The sequence below is a fragment of the Bactrocera dorsalis genome, chromosome 1, assembly GCF_023373825.1.
Source record: "Bactrocera dorsalis isolate Fly_Bdor chromosome 1, ASM2337382v1, whole genome shotgun sequence".
In the NCBI taxonomy this organism is placed as follows: Eukaryota; Metazoa; Arthropoda; class Insecta; order Diptera; family Tephritidae; genus Bactrocera; species Bactrocera dorsalis.
The window spans coordinates 42,530,940-42,549,906 of record NC_064303.1 but is presented as its reverse complement, the minus strand read 5'-3'; the positions used below and the strand labels follow the sequence as shown (position 1 = coordinate 42,549,906).

General features: G+C 36.5%; 1 protein-coding gene across 3 annotated transcripts; it reads left to right on the top strand.

Moving 5' to 3' along the window:
* The first annotated feature begins 6,267 nt into the window (after nucleotides 1-6,267).
* On the top strand, nucleotides 6,268-7,581 carry LOC125775582 (uncharacterized). 3 transcript variants are annotated; one of them, XR_007421206.1, is made up of 3 exons: nucleotides 6,268-6,754; nucleotides 7,042-7,114; nucleotides 7,173-7,581. XR_007421206.1 is itself a non-coding variant. In XM_049446229.1 (3 exons), the coding sequence occupies exons 1-3, from the start codon at nucleotides 6,988-6,990 to the stop codon at nucleotides 7,561-7,563; spliced, it is 459 nt and encodes a 152-aa protein (XP_049302186.1). In that variant the 5' UTR covers nucleotides 6,268-6,987; the 3' UTR covers nucleotides 7,564-7,581. The 3 variants fall into 3 exon arrangements, 1 of the variants encoding a protein (XP_049302186.1); XR_007421207.1 differs by having other exon boundaries at nucleotides 7,042-7,277; nucleotides 7,337-7,581; XM_049446229.1 differs by having other exon boundaries at nucleotides 6,268-7,114; nucleotides 7,173-7,277; nucleotides 7,337-7,581.
* The last annotated feature ends 11,386 nt before the right edge of the window (nucleotides 7,582-18,967 follow it).

Sequence of the window (18,967 nt, the reverse complement as noted above, 5' to 3'; positions counted from 1 at the left end):
TCGTAGGACCTCATATTTTTGCTATTCCGTTTCATTGTTGCGCTCGAACCATTTGGTGCTCGAAATGAAACTGCTTTTATCTGTTACGCTTTCTGTGGACGACCATTGAAGGTTTGGCGACTGATGGCTTTCAAGTATTTTGTGTCGGATTTGTGATAAAGCTGGACATTCACAAAGGAAGTGGAAAATCGCTGCAGCTGCGGTAACGACTCTTATAAGACAGGCACACGCATGCTTTCCAGAATGCCACCGCTTACAGTGTTATAGCCGAGTTAGAGGTTTTCTTCTTTTCGCAATGTGGCACCAATTGGAGATTTAAAGCTAAACCAGGTCACGCAAGTGAGGAAGGTTCTCTGATTGTCATTCACTTGATAGTGGCTAGAAACGCTTCCTTTATATATGGCTCAAGCAGCTCATGATCTCCGGTCTTTGACCAAGAAGGCGAAACATTTTCTCCGCAGAGTTGTGCGCTTGGTTTACATAAAACCACGTAAAATGCAATATGAAGAAAATAGCACCGGATGAGAAACTCCCCCTTTGATGACGACCATTGCAAATGTGTTAGAATTACGATTTGAGGGCAAGCACATAGAAGGTGGGGTCCCTTAATTGGGAAGGTTGATTAATGTCCTCGTCAGAGTGAAGGCCGACTTCACCGCTGTCCAACGAACGCTACGGAATGAGGACTGAGTCGAGTAGGACCTGGTAGTATTTACTACAGTGACCATATAAAGGAGTGCAAATTTGGTAAGGGATTCGTGCTGGAAGTGATTCCTTTTAAGAGCGCTTGAAGCGCACCTATGACAACTGACCCCTCAACGATATTAAACTTGTGCTTGGCGACTTTAACATCAGAGTGGGCAAAGAAGGTAGCTTTGGCACTACGGGCAGTAAATGCAGCCTCCATGATAAAACAACCCCCAAATCCCCAAGTCACCTGGCTGTCTCAGGATCAAAAACCCACAAACCAGATCGATCATGTTGTGATAAACGGAAGACACGTCTCCAGTGTTTTAAATATGCGTGCGCTTTGAGGTCCTAACATCGACTCGGACCATTATCTTGTTGCAGCCAAAACTCGCACCCGCCTCTGTGCAGAAAAAAGCACATGCTAACAAAAAACACACAAACACAAGGAAGGTTCGACGTCGAGAAGCTGCTATCACAACAGACAATCGACCGATTTTCAACTCGACTTGCACTCTAGCTCTCTGAAAGCAACAACTTGGTATAAAGGAACTGTGGGACAGCATTTCAAGCTCCTTAGGTACAGCTGCAACCGAAGCCATTGGTTTTCGGAAAATGCAAAAGAACGGCTGGTACAATGAGGAGTGCCCCGTCGCAGCGGAGAAAAAACAGACTGCCTACCTCGCAACATTACGATCGACCCGCACGTGTTGTGGTTGGGATAGATACCGACAGCTGAAGAGGGAAGCGAGACGCATTTGCAGACAGAAAAAGAGAGAGGCCGAAATGAGTGAGTATAAAGAGCTGGCTCACATCGAAATTTCTATGAACATTCTCGAAAATTCTTCGAAAAAAATTCGGCTACTAACAGAAGGCGTCAAGACCTAAGCATACTATTGTAGAACCTCCAGAGGTAATCTAGTGATCGATGCCCAGAGCATTCTAAAACTATAGAGGGAACACTTCTGCAGCCTGCTGAATGGCAGTGAAAACATAACGCCTGAAGAAGGCGAATCCGATTCCCCAATCGATGACGATGGAACATGAAAAAGTTCTAATAACAATTAACCGTCCAATAAACAACAAAACGACGGGGACTGATGGATTGCCGGCCGAGCTATTCAAACATGTCAAAGAAGAACTTATAAGGATCATGCATCAGCTTCTTCGTAAAATATGGTCGGCTGAAAACATGCCCAACGATTGGAATTTAAGTGTACTCTGCCCAATCCACAAAAAGGGAGACCGTCTTTGTGTGAAAGATTAAAGCCCACCGTCAACAAACTGATTGGACTTTATCAGTGTGTCTCTAGAGTTGGGAAATTAACAACCGACCAAATATTTGCCATACACCAATTTTTGGAAAGTGCCCGTGAAATGAGAACCGACACACACCACCTCTTCGTCGATTTCAAAGCTGCTTTCGACAGCACGAAAAGGAGCTGCCTTTATGCCGCGATGTCTGAATTATGTATTCCCGCAAAACCAATACGGCTGTGTAAACTGACATTGAACAACACCAAAAGCTCTGTCAGGATCGGGAAGGACCTATCCGAGTCGTTCGATACCAAATAAGGTTTCAGACAAAGCGTCTTCCTACCGTGCGACTTCTTCCACCTGCTGCTGGAGAAAATAATTTTAGCTGCAGACCTTATTCGAGCAGATCTTTTATAAAAGTGTACTGCTGATGGCATATGCCGATGATATTGATATCGTTGGTTTCAACACCCGCGCCGTTATTTCTGCTTTCTCCAGACTGGATAAGGAAGCAAAGCAAACGAGTCTGGCAGTGAACGAGGGCAAGACGAAATATCTCCCGTCATCAAACAAACAGTCATCGCACTCACGACTAAGCTCCCAGATCACTGTTGATAGTTATAACTTCGAATTTGCAGATAATTTCGTCTATCGTGGAACCAGTATTAACAGCATCAACAATGTCAACCGCGAAATACAAAGCAGAATAACTCTTGCCACCAGGTGCTACTTCGGACTGAGTAGGCAATTGAGAAGTAAAGTCCTCTCTCGATGAACAAAAACCAAACTCAAAAAGTCACTCATTACTCCCGTTCTGCAATACGGTGTAGAGGAATGGACGATGACAACATATGATTAGTCGACGTTACGAGTTTTCGACAGAAAAGTTCCGTGAAAGATTTATGGTCCTTTGTTCGTTGGTTGCGGCGAGTATCGCATACGATGAAACGATGAGCTGTATGAGATATACGACGACATTGACATAGTTCAGCGAATTAAGAGACACCGACTGCGCTGGCTTGGTCAAGTCGTACGTATGGACGAAAATACTCCAGCTCTGAAAGTATTCGACGCAATACTCGTCGGGGGAAGCAGAGGAAGAGGAAGACCTTCACTCCGCCGGAAGGACCAGGTGGAGAAGGACCTGGCTACGCTTGGAATATCCAATTGATATCACGTAGCGAAAAGAAGAAACGACTGGCGCTTTGTTGTTAACTCGGCTATAATCGCGAAAGCGGTGTCTACGCCAATTAAGGAGAAGAAAAGGAAGATATACTATTGGCAACCTTATGTTATGAAAGAGCAGTCAGCTGATTGCTACGGAAAAAATTAACTTTTTGGGGATATCCATGTATACGGACGGTAGAAACGGCCGGTAGAATCGGTGGTGACTATTCATTAAAAAACCTACAAGACGGGTAAAAGTTAGGAAGGGAACGTAAATTATAGAGAAGGTCCAACTACGGGCAAGCGTGTAAATTGTCAAAAGCTGACAAAATGCGTTGAGCAAGTTTCACCACAGCTAACTTTAACAGTGGCGCGTGAACAGATCTGAGCATGGAATGAAAAATATACATACATGCATACATACATACATACATTTCTATTACAGATGTATGCTGAAGTCATATTACAGTGCACTCGGGAAAGAAGTCAATTAGGCTGACACATTTTCCAAATCTGTGGAATGTTGCTGAACGTATCTTAGTTTCTATACTTGGTAACGATCCTTATATAGTCTCATCTTATTGACCAATTTCACTACTTTCACAAAACTCAAAGCTTGTTGAAAAATTAATCCTTCAAAGACTAAAATATATCATCGCTGAAAAGCAATTACTCCCATCGCATCAGTTCATCTTCAGAAACAATTAATAGAGCAAATTCATTGAATAACATCTAAAATAGAAAAAAACCCAGGAAGAGGGAAAAGTGTGCTCAGCGTTATCCTTTGACGTTGCGGAGACGTACGGTAATGTGTATTGTGCTCTTCTATAATCATATGTCACCTCGAGCAGGTACCGCAGAGAAGTTTTGTAGGATTACTTTTACTTATTCTGTTTACTAAAATTTACCGTTAATACCAAACAGTATGAAGGCCACTTTAGCTGATGACACGCCAATACTAAGCATAGAAAAAACAGGAGAAAAAGCTGCGATACATCTGCAACATGCAATCAGCTCCGCACTGAAATGGAGTACAAAATGGAGAAAAAACTAAACAGTGGCAAGTCAGCAAAAGAATCACTTATCAGCCTATAAATATTTTTGATGTCTGCATACCATATGCCCATTCTGCCAAATGTCTTGACATAACGCGCGATGCTAAATTACGCTGGAAGGAGCACATTAGGATGAAAAGGATTGAACTTAACCTAAAATTGTTAAAACGGAAACAAGTTATCAAGCCGGTATAATAATATGGTGCGCAACTATAGGGTTGCACTAATGGTAGAAGCGTAAATAGTAATTAACATTTCGAAAATAAGGTGGTAAAAAGTATTTTCAATGCTCCCTGGTACATCAAATTAACATGCTGATATTAATCGCAACCTAAACGTAAATATAGTCACCGAAGAAATAAGATTTCTGGCAGAGCCACTTCAAAAGACTTGAATGAGGCAGCGATAAATCTTTGTTTAGACAGATGTGTTAGCTATATGTAGCTCTCTAGTCGTTTATTTCGAAGAAATCACATAATTTAGTTGGTAGTTAGAACACCAAGTAATTCAAGGAATTTAGGAATTAATTTCTTTGTAAACTTTGTAAGCTATTAAAATCAAACAGCTTCTTATTTTATAAAACTAGTTATACAATATGTAGTGCTATCAAACATAGTTATCGGTTTAAAAGTGTGTGTTACAAAAAAAAGCGCATGTGCTCGGTGAAAATGTTTGGTAGCGAAATGAAAAAAGTACATATATAAATATTTAGAGCAGAGCCGCTCAAAATAATGCGCAATTTTTCATGCCTATACTCGGAGTATAGGCAAGCAAATGCAGTCGAAGCATGTACGCTATGACGCTAATTCTGCCAGCGTCAAAAATACACTCGAAATACAGGAATTCAGTTTCGAATAAGCATATAGAGGACTTAATGAGAATCAAAACTTACGATCTTGAAGTCGATATGGAAAAAATCATGGAAAGTTAAAAAAAATTAACTTAAAATTATTGTTGTTCTTAATTGCTTTCTTAATCAAAAACCATAATTTTTTATTTTTTTCTAAATTTTTAATAACAAAATAACCAAATAGCACGATTTCACTCAGTGTACTAAGCAAGCGCGCGCACACGATCATACGCTGGCAGATATCAAATGTGTGATTATATGCGTTGGTAAATAAATTGCGTATTATTTTGAGCGGCTCTGATTTAGAGTGTCAAAATAATTCATAAAGAAAAATGTAGGTATGTCTAAGTGAAATTAAAAATTTATTCGTTTTATTTGTATATAAGTGTATCTTTTTAAAATTTAAACGATAAGTTGACCCTTGCAATATTCAATTTGTTGGTAGATAAAGTATGTTTAGCTATGAGCACAACGCTTTTTTTTATCACTCAGAAAATAGTACAAATGGATTTTGTATCTTATGATATTTGATAAATAAAGATAAAAAAATAACCATGGTCGGTCCAACACCGGGGTGTTCATAGTTCTTTTGTGTCGAACTACTTTCTGCACGGGCGGCCTTCGGCGCTTCAAAAAAAAAATAACCCGGGTCGGTCCAACACCGAGGTGTTCATAGTTCTTTTGTGTCGAACTACTTTCTGCGCTGGCGGCCTTCGATCGCGCTTCAAAAAAAATAATCCTGGTCGGTCCAACACTGGCGTGTCCATAGTTCTTTTGTGTCGAACTACTCTGTGCACTGGCAGCCTTCGGCCACGCTTCAAAAAACAAAACCGACCCTGGTCGGTCCAACACCGGGGTATTAATAGTTCTTTTGTGTTGAACTATTTTCTGCACTGGCGGCCTTCGGCCGCGCTTAAAAAAAAATAACCCTTATCGATCGAACACCTATTTTAATCAAAAGGAGAGAAATACTGAAAAACTTTGCATTCTATAATAAGTTTATTTCTATTTATTATATAAATAACAATATTTCATTTTGAATCATTTTTATCTGTAAATATGAAAAAGATTTTTGATTATATTTTCAGGACACAAAGTATGGCAACACTGCTATTTGTCATAAATGTAAACACACAAATCTCTTGAAAGTTTGAATGTGCAAAATAGTTTTAAAAGTATATTTATTTTCTTATGCCACACAACAACAAGAGCGCCAGCACTTGAAATCATTTGTTTCTGTCATGACCTCAACGGCCCTCATGTCTACAAGTGTGGTATAATTCCAGCAAAACTTGCGTACCCGAAACTCCAATACATTTACACAATTTTTACTTGTCACTAACACTCCCTCACAAATCTTTGAAATGAGTAAGAAGTCAATCTATTGTGTCTTTTGATTGTTTTATATTATAAGCTCTTCACTCAACAGATATTAAGCAAAAATAAAACAAAAGAAGACAAACAATTTTTTTAGCTGTCACCGCGTATTGAAAACGATGGATGTGAAAGCGTACAGCATGATACCGTGAATTTGACATTTGCTTGTTCGTTGTGACAAATTGAATTCGAAGAAAAAAAATTTCGGTTACAAACGCGTCGATAAAGAATTGTGCAGATTTGTGCTTGTGCATATTTTTGCAAAATTATTGAAAATAAATATTGAAATCTTTTAGAATTGTGTTTCGTTAATATTTGTGAACATCTTGTGTCTATTATTGTACTTATATTTGGAAAAAGGGTGAGTATAGAAAATAATAATTCAATATGAAGCAAAATACAATTAGTGCATATGTGAGCCGGGAAAAGGGCTTTTAATCTAAGTGCATCTAACTTTGTGAAAAAGATGTAAATTTTGATTGTGATCCTGATGTGGAGGGATTTACATCATCTATTTCATGAATTTTCAAATTAGTATTTTTCACTGTAATATTGCATTGTCCCGACGGTATTTTATATATATTATGTTAAGAAATGAATGAAATTAAAATGAATTTTAATGCTGCCATATTTTTATTTCTTAATCAGATGGATTCACCAGTGCTTTTTGATGACACCTATTTGGAGGAATGCCCAACAACGTCTTCGACTCCCGTAAAAGGTGCATGTAAAATTGTCATTTTAGTTTTCAATTTACTTTTATGCATTTATTATTGCAGAAAAATTGACATTTAAACGGAAGAAGTTCAACGTTTCTGGTTGCTACAACACAGAGGCAAACTTCTCAAAGCAACAAGTAAACAATTTGCCTGTGGATGGAAATGGTAATCCAATATATTGTTTCTTAAATATTTTTACTTTATTACGTTTACACCTTTTTCAGATGTTTTTAACATGTTCTTCAAATTACAGACACAGTGTGTTTTAAGGATGAAAGACAGTGTATGTGATGTGTTGCGGCATCCGTACACTGACGAATTCCTGGCTTTGTGTAACTGGGACGGTAGGGGAGACAAGCAACCGCTATCAAAGTTTCTGTTGTCCAACATATTATATGCTAAATTTTGTACATACGTACATATTAACCTAAAAAGATGTATTTTAAATTGATTTTTCATTACATTTTTTATAGATTCTTTCATCACTTGTGGGCTTGCGAATTTCGATCAACAAATGCGGAAGTCCATCGAAATGAGCCACCATAGATTTAAGCAAAAAACATATAGGAAGCGAAAAGCTGAAGAAAGATAAATATAATACTGTAATAATTTTTTTGATATATGTATATGTATATATGTATTATTTTTTGTAAGTATATAAAAATGTATATAAATAATTTTTATATTATTAAAAAAAATGTCAAAAGATGAAGGAAATGAATATAACGTAAATCTAAATAAAATTATTTTATTATTAAAATTAATAAAAAAAATATTTTATAAAAAAACAAAAATCTTTATATTTTAGAGTTTCGAACTTTAGGTTGAAGTATTGACAAGCGAGTGGCTTACCCACTAGGCTATTGCAGAATGCACCGTCACGCTTTCCTAAAAGCAGTTTTGTCGATTTGTCCCAAATTTAATGAATGTGTGAGAAAGAAGGATATAGTTTTAGTACAGCAGAAAATATGTGAGCGAGAAGGTGATAAAAGATCACATGTATACAAAAGTTTTGGGAGCTTTTTTGATTCGCCCTTAAGAACGTGATAGGAAAATGTGACAATTAAACAGGCACGCGTTACCGGCATGTCACTAGGTAACATGACCGTCACTGTTCTAACTGGGTACTTACGCCCTCATAAACATATACGCACAAGTTTACATAGTTAATGAAAAAATTAGGCATAGGAAGAGATAAAAATCGAAGCTAGCATAAATATTAAGACATTATTATTAGAACAGCATTAAGATAGCGAAATAAAATTAATTGAGAAATAAAATTAGTATAAAACTTAAATTAAATTGTTAATTGGACATTAATTTATTATTGGGCTCCTTCATAATTGGCGACCGTGACAGGACATGTGTTCTACATTTATTATTTTCAATCAAGAAAAGCCAATAGATTAATGTCAAAGTTAATTTAAATAATTCTTTTTGTGTAATACTGGCAAGAATTGGCTCTGCGTTTGTTCAATCACATGGAATTTGCCCACATCATCTCCCCAGGAAGTTATGTAGCGGTATCCAACAACCTGAATTAGCGGATAAGTAGGCTTGTTGTACCCGGGCAATATTCTGTGTAAGCGCAGATAGCAATTCGTGCCACACATCATCGTACTTGCTACTGTAATCATACATCCTGGTTTTATTAACGTACGCTCGAGATCTTCTCATCAACATCTGTTGAAGTTATCGACAGTTCGTCAAGTCGTCGCAGTCTCAGTGCAAGTTTACGGGACTCATCACATAACAGCTTCATCGGATTGCATTTGCTATTGCTAAATCTACAACAACAGCAACACAGTCTTCATTACTCAGGTGTTCGTATAAATATATTTTATTCGGTGCATTCAAGTGCCTAACAACAGAAAAGTATGTGCCTAACATAGCTGATGAGAACCCCTCGCTAATTCAAACACGTTCAACCATACGCATGTTCTCGAATGTCAACTACAAATGGTTGAATCCTATTTTCAACATATTTGTGACGTCCAGAACAATATTGAAGCTCTTTCTCCGTCAGACCAATCGAGAGCAGAAATTGAATTTACCATACATTTCAACAAAATCCAAAATACTTTCGTCATCAACCCCAGAAACCGCGTTTCTGAGTTCAACACTAGCATTTTCAACGCAACAACTTTTGGAACTACTAGCAGTTACCATAATCGATTGCTTTCACTCAAATTGCCTAAATTTGACGGCAAATATGTGGAATTTAAACGTTTTTGCTGCACTTTTTGTAATATGGTGCATGATGATCCAACAATGCCAAAGGTGGACAAACTTAATTACTATCTTTTAAACTGTCTTTCAGGACCAGCCTTTAGCGTCATCGAACCCTTTCAGGTAACCGAAGGCTATAGAGTGGCTCATGCAAAAATATTTCCATAACGTATTAATTCAAGATCATATTACATCGCTTTTAAACGCTCCGGGTGTGAAAGGATTTGAGGCAGCAATTCCACGTAATATTATCTACACTGCTACAGCGCTTCAAGGTTCATTCCTCTCGTTGGGCTCAGAAAGCGACATAATGAATTCATATCGTCTCAACCAAAATTGATTCTGATTCCAAATCAGCATACAATCAAAAGCAAGAGTTTGACCACTTGCCACATGGAACGATTGCTACAAGTGGCTGAATCGGCACTGTCAGTGTTTAGAAAACCGTTCAAACGGTGAAAAATCAATAGTAACACATCGAGATTGTAAGCTAGACGGTAAGAAAAATGCAAATTCATTTTTAAATGCGTTGTCGAAATGTATACATTGCAATAATGTAGACAACCTAAACGCAAAGGACACACCGGATCTAAATGTCCATCAAAATCTCGTTGCCGTGTATGTCATCAATCAAACCACTCACATCTTCATTTCTCCACCGTTGAAACTACAAATTATTCATTTATAAAAAGGTGGTTAAAGCTTAAAGGGAAAGACCAAACATCTGTGCCATTTACTTCGCCGAATCCATCGCGTCAGTCACCAACCAATTCATCGGTTTCACTTACCGCATGTTCTCGTAAAAGAGCGATACTACCAACAGCATTAATATACATACAAGATAAATTTGGATTGATGCAGCTAGCTGGCGTGTTATTGGATTCATGTTCGGAATTAAATTTCATCACCGAAGAAACAGCGAAGCGATTGCAGCTTAAAAGGTTTTTCTCATATCAGGAAATTTGAAATATATGCGTTCTAATTCAAAGTATGCAGTAAATGCGAAAATCAAATCTCGTATTGGAGATTTTACTTGCATGTCAGAATTCGTTATAACTAAAGCGATTACAACACAAATTAGTAGTAGTTTTATCAATATTTGTAAATAGAATATTCCTGAAAACCTACAACTTGCGGATCCATACTTTTACAAACCGCAACGTATAGATTTATTGCTCAATGCAGAAATATTTTTGAGAGCCTTCAAGTAGCAACAATTTCACTTGGAAAAGGCTTACCCCGCCTTCAAAACAGCAAATTAGGTTGGATTGAAGGTGATAATTAAGAAAAGCTTTCAAATTTGCACCTATCCGTTTACAATATCACACTAAATTCAAATCTATCGAATATCAATTCGATTCTTCAACGTTTTTGTGAAATTGAAAACAACAACAACATTGTCCGAAGAAGAACGTTTATGCGAAAAACATTTCCTTGAAAACGTTCAAGCGAAAAGTGATGGACGTGTACAAGTACGGTTACCATTCAAGGTTTCTCCGATAATATTCGCATCTCTTTCTACAATGCAAGGAAGTATATCTAACAAAAATACTAAAAAACATGTAGGCGGCGTACATAAAATAATATTTTGAACTCGGGCACATGGTTACCATAAAAAACTTTGATTTCAATAGCTCGCGCTATAAATTCCACGTCATTGTGTACTCCGTCCACAAGGTACTACGACCAGGCTTCGGGTTGTGTTCGATCATTCATTAAATTGTATTTGATCATTCATTAAATGAAATACTCATGGTTGGAGCAACAATTCAACCAGAACTATTCATCACATTATTATCAAAAATGCATCGGCAATATTGACGAACAAAATCAACGATATCAACTCATTTTGTGGAGAAACGAACCTCATGACCCATTACAGTTGTTTCAACTCAAAACTGTAACCTACGTTTGGCTTCTGCACATTTCCTAGCTATTCGCAGTTTATTTCATATTGCTGATGTCAATAAAGCTGCCTTTCCTCTAGCATCGTCTGCTATTCGTGAAATTTTTTATGTGGACGACTTGTTAACTGGTGCAGATAGCATTGGAAAACTAAACAAGAAGTTCGTCGTTTTCATGATCTTTCTCTTACTAAATGACACTCGAATTCTACACAATTATCTGACGCATCTTATAATAAGATGTTATTAAAACAACTGAAAAAAATTACCAAAATTTAGGTACGCCATGAAAACCTTTAGCTGACACCATTTCTTATCGCTATGAATTACCAGATATGCAGTCAGTTACAAAGCGATCTGTTTTATCAATTATTTCCAAAATATTTGATATCCTCGGGTTATTGAGACACGTGATTATACGCTTCCCTAACCGAAAGTCCATATTGGTTCCAATCAATATCAATGGTACGCTATCGCCGCAATGGACTCTCATAAAGCGAGGGAGAGGATTGTGGAGCAACAACAATGCAAGAAATTTGGATTCGCCGATTAGATTGGGATGAAACATTACACCTCGATCTTTGTAACATTTGGTTGCAGATTAAAGGAGTTTAATTAAACTTTGTTAACAAAATCGAAGCTCTTCGTTATGTACAACAACATCTAATTCTGGCTGTGAAGTTCATGATTTCGTAAAGTGGCACCGATTAAAGCACAATCGTCGTTTGTAAAGGGTGATTTTTTAAGAGCTTGATAACTTTTTTTAAAAAAAAACGCATAAAATTTGCAAAATCTCATCGGTTCTTTATTTGAAACGTTAGATTGGTTCATGACATTTACTTTTTGAAGATAATTTCATTTAAATGTTGACCGCGGCTGCGTCTTAGGTGGTCCATTCGGAAAGTCCAATTTTGGGCAACACCCGTTAGTTATGTGTTATGCAGCACTGTTACTGACTAAGACTTAAATTAAGGATAAGGTATTAAAATTTTGCACTGACATATATTTTTGGACTGATTCAGAGATCGTGCTAAAATGGCTCAACATTCATTAAGCTATATTAAATCTTTGTTGAAATTCAGGAAATTTACAAAACATACATAGCTCCATACAAAACATACATAGTAATCTTCGTATGATTCGCATCCAGAGCCATACTTGCAGAATTAGTATCCGACCTCTCTACTAATAATTTTATACTTTGTCTAAAACGTTTTGTAGAAAGACGCGGCATACCTCAACGGATTTACTGCGGCTACTGATGACATCACTTTTTATAGCGCCAACACTGATTTTGAATTTTGCTTCATTGCTCCGTATTTTGGGGGTTTGTGGGAGGCGACAGTAAAATCAATGAAATCTATTTTGCCAAAAAATCATTTGAAGTAGAAGCTATTTTAAAATCTCGTCCGTTGACACCGCTTTCAAATGACCACAATGATGGCGAAGCATTAACTTTGGCTCATCAATTGATTGAGACGTCATTACTGTTTATGCCAGATAGAACCATCCATATGAACACAGTATCTTCGTTAACCCAATGGCAGCAGGTGACGTTTTTGAAGCAGCGTTTCTGGGACATATGGTTACACGACTATATTCTTCGTCTACAACAACGCTCCAAGTGGTTGAAAGCGGAAGCCAACATCAAAATTAGACAAATGGTCATCATCCATGAATCCAACTTGCCCCCACAATATTGGTCACTTGGCAGAATTGTCGATATAGTCCCTGGTTCGGACGGCAAAGTGAGAGCTGTGAACATCAAAACTACAAAAGGGATTATAAGGAGAGATATGGACTGCTCTCCTTACTGCACAAGATGGGATAAAAACCGGTGCTAGTATAATACTAAGTCATTGTTATTAGCACAGCATCAGGATAGATAAGAGTTAAATAAAATTAATGTAAATTAAATTAAATTCAATTAAATTAAATTGTTAACTGGATATTAATTTATTATTGAGCCTAACTGATCTTTTATAGTCTTGCTTGTTATGGGGGGTAGTTTCCCTAACTTTTGAAATTTCCTTAATTGTGGATTAAGGTATTTATTCGCATTATCCTCAAATTGAGTTGGTATGGTGGTAACTGGTTCTTTGAGCTTTTAATGCCTTTGAGCAACATGGTGTCTCTTGGCAATCTATTGTGGTCGTGCTTAAAGTTCTTAGTGTTGACTCTTTTTTCTGCTCTTTCTGCTATTTCATATTGGTAGTCGGAAAATCTTTCATTTGTTGTCGCGTTGGGCATTTTCTTCTTGATGAGAGCGAAAAGTAACAATTTTTCTGATGATGCTGCGGTACATACATATGGTTACCAGAATAGGGTCCCAATTATCTGTAGGAACATTTTGTGTCGATAGAACCGACAAACAATTTGAAACAGTGGATTCTAGTATGATGAATTCTTCACTTGTTTTTTTCTTAACTTTAGCAAGTTCATTAGTTTCGTAACTTGTTTATCGACTACTCTCGGATTTTGAAGATTATACCCCAAATACAGGAAACATAATCATTGATAAACAATAAAAAAACCGCTCAAATTAGTTTTACGGGGAAAAAAATGTATACACCCGGTGCTGGACCTTACAGGGTTATTTTTTGAAGCGTTATAACATCCTCTCTAACATCAAGGTTCTCTAACGAATATTACTACTGCTACTTTCAAAGCAAAGTACCGTTGCTTTTTTTCTCCCTTTGGTAATTATTTCGTATTTGGCAAATAAGCTGTGTGTTCTTAAGCGAGTTCTTATTAAAGCGATAAATTTAAAATTATTTAGAAAAAATAGCTTCTAATTCATCAGGTAATTTAATATTTAAATTATGTTTTTAATACTTCTTTATAAATATATATAAATCATATAAGCAGTCAAGTAGTTGTGTTTTTAAATGTAATGTATATATTTTTGAATGTCTATATGTACACTTAAAGTAAAAAAAAACGCCGATTTGTGTATTACCAATGGAAATAGTATTTGTAGTTAAAAACAAGGTCCGTTTACATTAAGCTGCTACTAAATGATTATATATGTTCTCCTTCCAAAAGCTGTTATCAGTTTTAAGGCTATTCATCCAACAACAGCAAAAATAATACGGAGCTTATGTGTAAAACATGCAAATGCCCATTTTGGTCAATACGAATTCCCCCATTTATGTGGCAAATATCGGTAGTTATATTAAAAACATATACATTTTTATGCTTGATTTATTATTTTATTAACGAATTAATAAATTTTTAAAAATATTCATTAAGATAAAATGTTTTAAACGAATTTAATAGCGGGTATGACCTCCTCTTGCTTTTATGACACATTCTACTCGAGATGTCATGCTCTCACACAGTTTTTTAACAATTTCTGTTGAAACATCATCATACCAAGTAGTTTCGATTACTTTCTTCAAAGTACTGATGTTAGTCGGCTTCTGCTGGCGTATTTTTCTTTTTAAAATTGACCACATATTTTCAATGGGATTCAGGTACGGACTATTTCCCGGCCATACCAGTGAGTCAATTCCCAAAAGAGTCTTATTTTCCTTTACCTATAAAAAGATTATTGTTGTATTATTATAATTTTGTTAAAAGAAATTAGTTAAAATTTCTCGATTCGATGGTAAACCTACCAACTTCGACCGGTGACAAGGTGCAGAATCGTCCTGAAATATAATTTTTATTTCGTGCTCTGACAGCTGCTCAATCGTTGGCATAACACAGTGTTTAATGATTTCAATAGAGACAGAAGAGTTAACGTAGCGTTCGATAAAAAAAATTTTTCCAACTCCATAACTGGTTATCGCTCCTAGGACCATTATGTATGGGGTATGCTTCACCGTATTCTGCACGCAGTTGTAACTAAATCTTTCATTTTTTCTGCGGCACACTACGCATCCTGCATCTGAGCTAAAAAGATTTATTTTGGTGGTCCAATTTCTCCTTTCCAGACACCAGTTTAAACGGGTGGAACGCATTTTCGCTGTGAGAAGTGGCTTTTTAGCGGGTCTGTGAGCCAATAAATCTACTTCTCTCAAGCGACGCTGTACAGTTGAGGTGCTAATCTCCATGTTATGACTATTCTTTAATTCCGCAGCAATTTCTGGAGCAGTTTTAAATCGGTCACGAAGAGCTATCTTGACGATATCTCTATCGTCACGCTCAGTTGTTTTTCGTGGACGCCTACTTCCAGGACGGCGTGATAAGCTCTCCGTTTCCAAATATTTCTTCCAGAATCGTCTTACGGAAGATTCATTGCAGTGAACCATACCCGAAATTTCGACATTTGATAAGTTTTGCCGCTTATACGCAATTATATCAACTTTTTCTTTCCCGGATAATACCATTTTTTGTTGGCTTTCGTTGTTTTCATACCGATTGCTAGGCACTTAATATATTCACCGGTACGAAATATTACAAAAAAAAATCTAATTAAAGCAACACTAATAAAGGAATCGAAAAAGTTCCGTTACGCATTTCAAATGAGGAGAAAAGCTCCGTAACAGGAAAAGTGTTGCCGTCGGCGTTTTTTTTGACTTTAAGTGTATGTATGAATATTAAAACAGGAATAGAGAAATATGCTTATTAGAAAATTTGCATTTATAATATGTATGTATGTAGGTATTGTTATGTTTATTTTGTTTGGTTTTTTTGTCTTTTGTTTTATATTTTCAAATATTTCTGCCTTTGCTTATTATACTTCATAGTAGCCGGTCATAGGAGCAAACAAGTCATTCAAATTCAGTACATTTCACTATCTAACCTAACACTTTTAATTTTCAGTGTCGGTCATACTTCCGATATATTAAAATTTTAAATTCCATCTTGACAGCATACGAATCGTCTCATCTGGCTAAAAGGAAAGAGTGGGCAGGGAAAAGTATTGGCAACAACTCTCAGGCATATGCCTGGTAAAGTTGCTAATAGGTCGTTACAACCTCACTAGACTTAAAAGTGGAATCAACTTCCCTAGAGACAACTTGCGTAATTTTCACTAGGCATTGCAGGCTCAAGAAGAACTTATTTAACATAGATGTAGTATCTTGGCTAACTGTGGATTCTGTGAATCGGAAACCCTCAAACACTTGATGTTAGACTGCACATCAGTTCATTGACATGGGATAGAGACCCTGGGATCTTTATATCCGAAAAGGGATCAATAGTACACGGCAGGATTCTGAAACTTATCAGGGTGTTGGGCCATTTGTTTTGTTATGAAAGAGGGAGGGAGAAGAAGGGAGGGATCTTTTGTATCTATCTAAATCCTATCTATTCACCGCAAGGTGAATTTCTTTTTGCCTTCCTCTGAATGCTGATGATGATTTTCTGCGCCGACAACGGGGTACTTTTGGTAAAAGGAAAATTCATAAATACTATGATCTTACTCAATGGTATCTGAATGTGGTAACCAAGTAGGTAAATACAAGTGGTTTAGCCATCAATTCAAATTGGGCTAGTTTTATTTACTAATAGGTATAAGATTCCAAATATTTGTCCCTCATCATTGGGAGGCTCTAGTCTTCAACCTGTACACAATTGCGACTTATTCTGGACAGGAAGCTTTCGTAGAGGCCAAAAGTTGGGGAGAGAGTGAGAAAGGTATCGGTTGCCTTATGCTGCTGTATTAGAGTAATTTAACAGAACAACACAAATAATGACACTTAATGCCACTCTACACGTAAAACCTGTACTCTGAAAAAAAACTAGTAAAACCAAAGTATTCTGCATTTGCCACAAATACTTTTTGCATTAGAAACGTGCCCAAATACTTTGAGCATTTGTTTTAAAAGTGCGAGCACTGTTGAAGTAAATGCGTCAAGTATTTAAATTAACAGTGGAACACTTTTGATCGAAATACGGGGCACTGTTGTAGCAAATACTTATACATTTATGTTAACAGTAGAAGTATTTGAGATTAACAGTAATTGCTCTTGATTCAAATGTAATCGTATTTGTTTTATTGTTGTGTCCCCCCTCCCCATCCCACCCCTCTCCGCCCACTTCCCTATGTACAGTCAAAATTTCAATATCTTTCTTTTTTCATAAAAAATATATTTTATTTGAGAATGTACCGAGTAAAGTTTACAAAAGTGACAACTACTATGCATGTACACACATACATACTTAAGATGGTTAAAAAGATTTTCAAATAATATAAATTCATTTCCGCTTATAGAGCAAGTATGTGTGGGTCTTTCTTCAAGTGCATTTTTATTGAACATTATTTAGCTTGTTTAAAATATTTTAAATTTTGGGAAGTTTTTCCTTAGAGGAAATATCATAAATATATCGTTGAAGGAAAACCCACACATATTTGCTCTTTACGGAATATTCAATGTTGAATACAAAAGACATTTTTACAACTAAATCTATAGCCCTAATTAAGATACCTACTACATATATTTAATGTTGTCAACACAGACATAGAATTCCTTCAAGTTTTGAGGACTCCCACCAACAACAAAAACTCTAGGTTGCAGTGTTAATCCCTCGTAGTGAGCGCTTTCATTTAGCTCGTCATTACTGCATGTAGTAAGTTTATAAGATAATAATGCCTGCAATCTAAATAAAAAACCTGAAGTTAATAACAAAAATCACACAATAGAAGAAATCGACATTACTTGCATCAGGTGCTCCAAGCATGGCGTCGTAATACGTCAAGTTCAGTTTATCTTTTATTAATGAATGGAAAAGCTTTTTCGTTATAGCTTCCTCAACGCTTTCAATTTTGTTAAACATTAGATCTGATTTTCCAGGAAACATAGTGTCAAAATCAATATCAATCAACTGGTACCCATTGGATTCGAAATATCGTGGCCATTCCTTAAAAATATCTTGAATACCCATAGTGTAAACTAAAATGCACAAAAGTTGTTGTTAAACACATATTTTTGTTGAAATAAATGTGTATATAAACCATGACATACCTGCAGAGTAGGCTTTTCGTAAATGTCGTCTTTTATATAAAAAAAATCACTGGGGAAGTCCCTTTTAAACAGCCTCCGTAAGCAGCGGGCGATGCGGCAGGCACACTAATGCAAATGCAAACTATGTAAGCTCCTTTTGCACAGCTTCACTAAACGCGAAACGTCTTGAAGTAATCACTTTCACTTAAATTAATACTTTCAGCACATATACTTATTTACCTATAAAACCCAAATTAAAGTATTTGCGCACGAGTTATCATATCTTCCCCGACCCTTCTGCTGTACAACAAGTCGCACATTCCTGGAACAATGAAGCGACAGGCAAATACTAATTTTTCGTCTATGTGCTTATGCAAAAAACTCAGCGATCATTGGTGCCGCACATAGAAACCGCTATACGTAGACGACTGGCTGACGCCACGAGAGAAAAAATCAGAAGCAAGGCGGACAGTTTTTCGGCTGGCCAGCTGTCGTTAGTTGGTTGCGAACTAGCAAGGCGAACACTTGTATAAAATAAAAATAAAAAAGAGTCTAAGTTGAATACCACGAAACTAATAAAAATTAAAAGAGTCTAAGTTGAATACCACAAAACTAAATAAGTGTTTCTTTTAAACATAACTCACGCAACACGTGTTTCTGTTAGAATGATCGATGGAAAAATGTAAGCGTCAACTTCCCTGTCATCGTATGGAGAAACAGTAAAATTAAATGCGAAATGGTTGTGACAAATACTTTTACATTTAAAAAACTGTAATCAAAAGAAAATTAAATACGAAACCTTTAAAACAACTATTTTTATATTATATTT

Coding starts and splice junctions, on each gene's coding strand:
- LOC125775582 (XM_049446229.1), top strand. CDS start 6,988: ATGAATGAAATTAAAATGAATTTTAATGCTGCCATATTTTTATTTCTT. Junction 7,115..7,172: donor GTCTTCGACTCCCGTAAAAG/GTGCATGTAAAA, acceptor TTATTATTGCAG/AAAAATTGACATTTAAACGG. Junction 7,278..7,336: donor TTTGCCTGTGGATGGAAATG/GTAATCCAATAT, acceptor CACCTTTTTCAG/ATGTTTTTAACATGTTCTTC.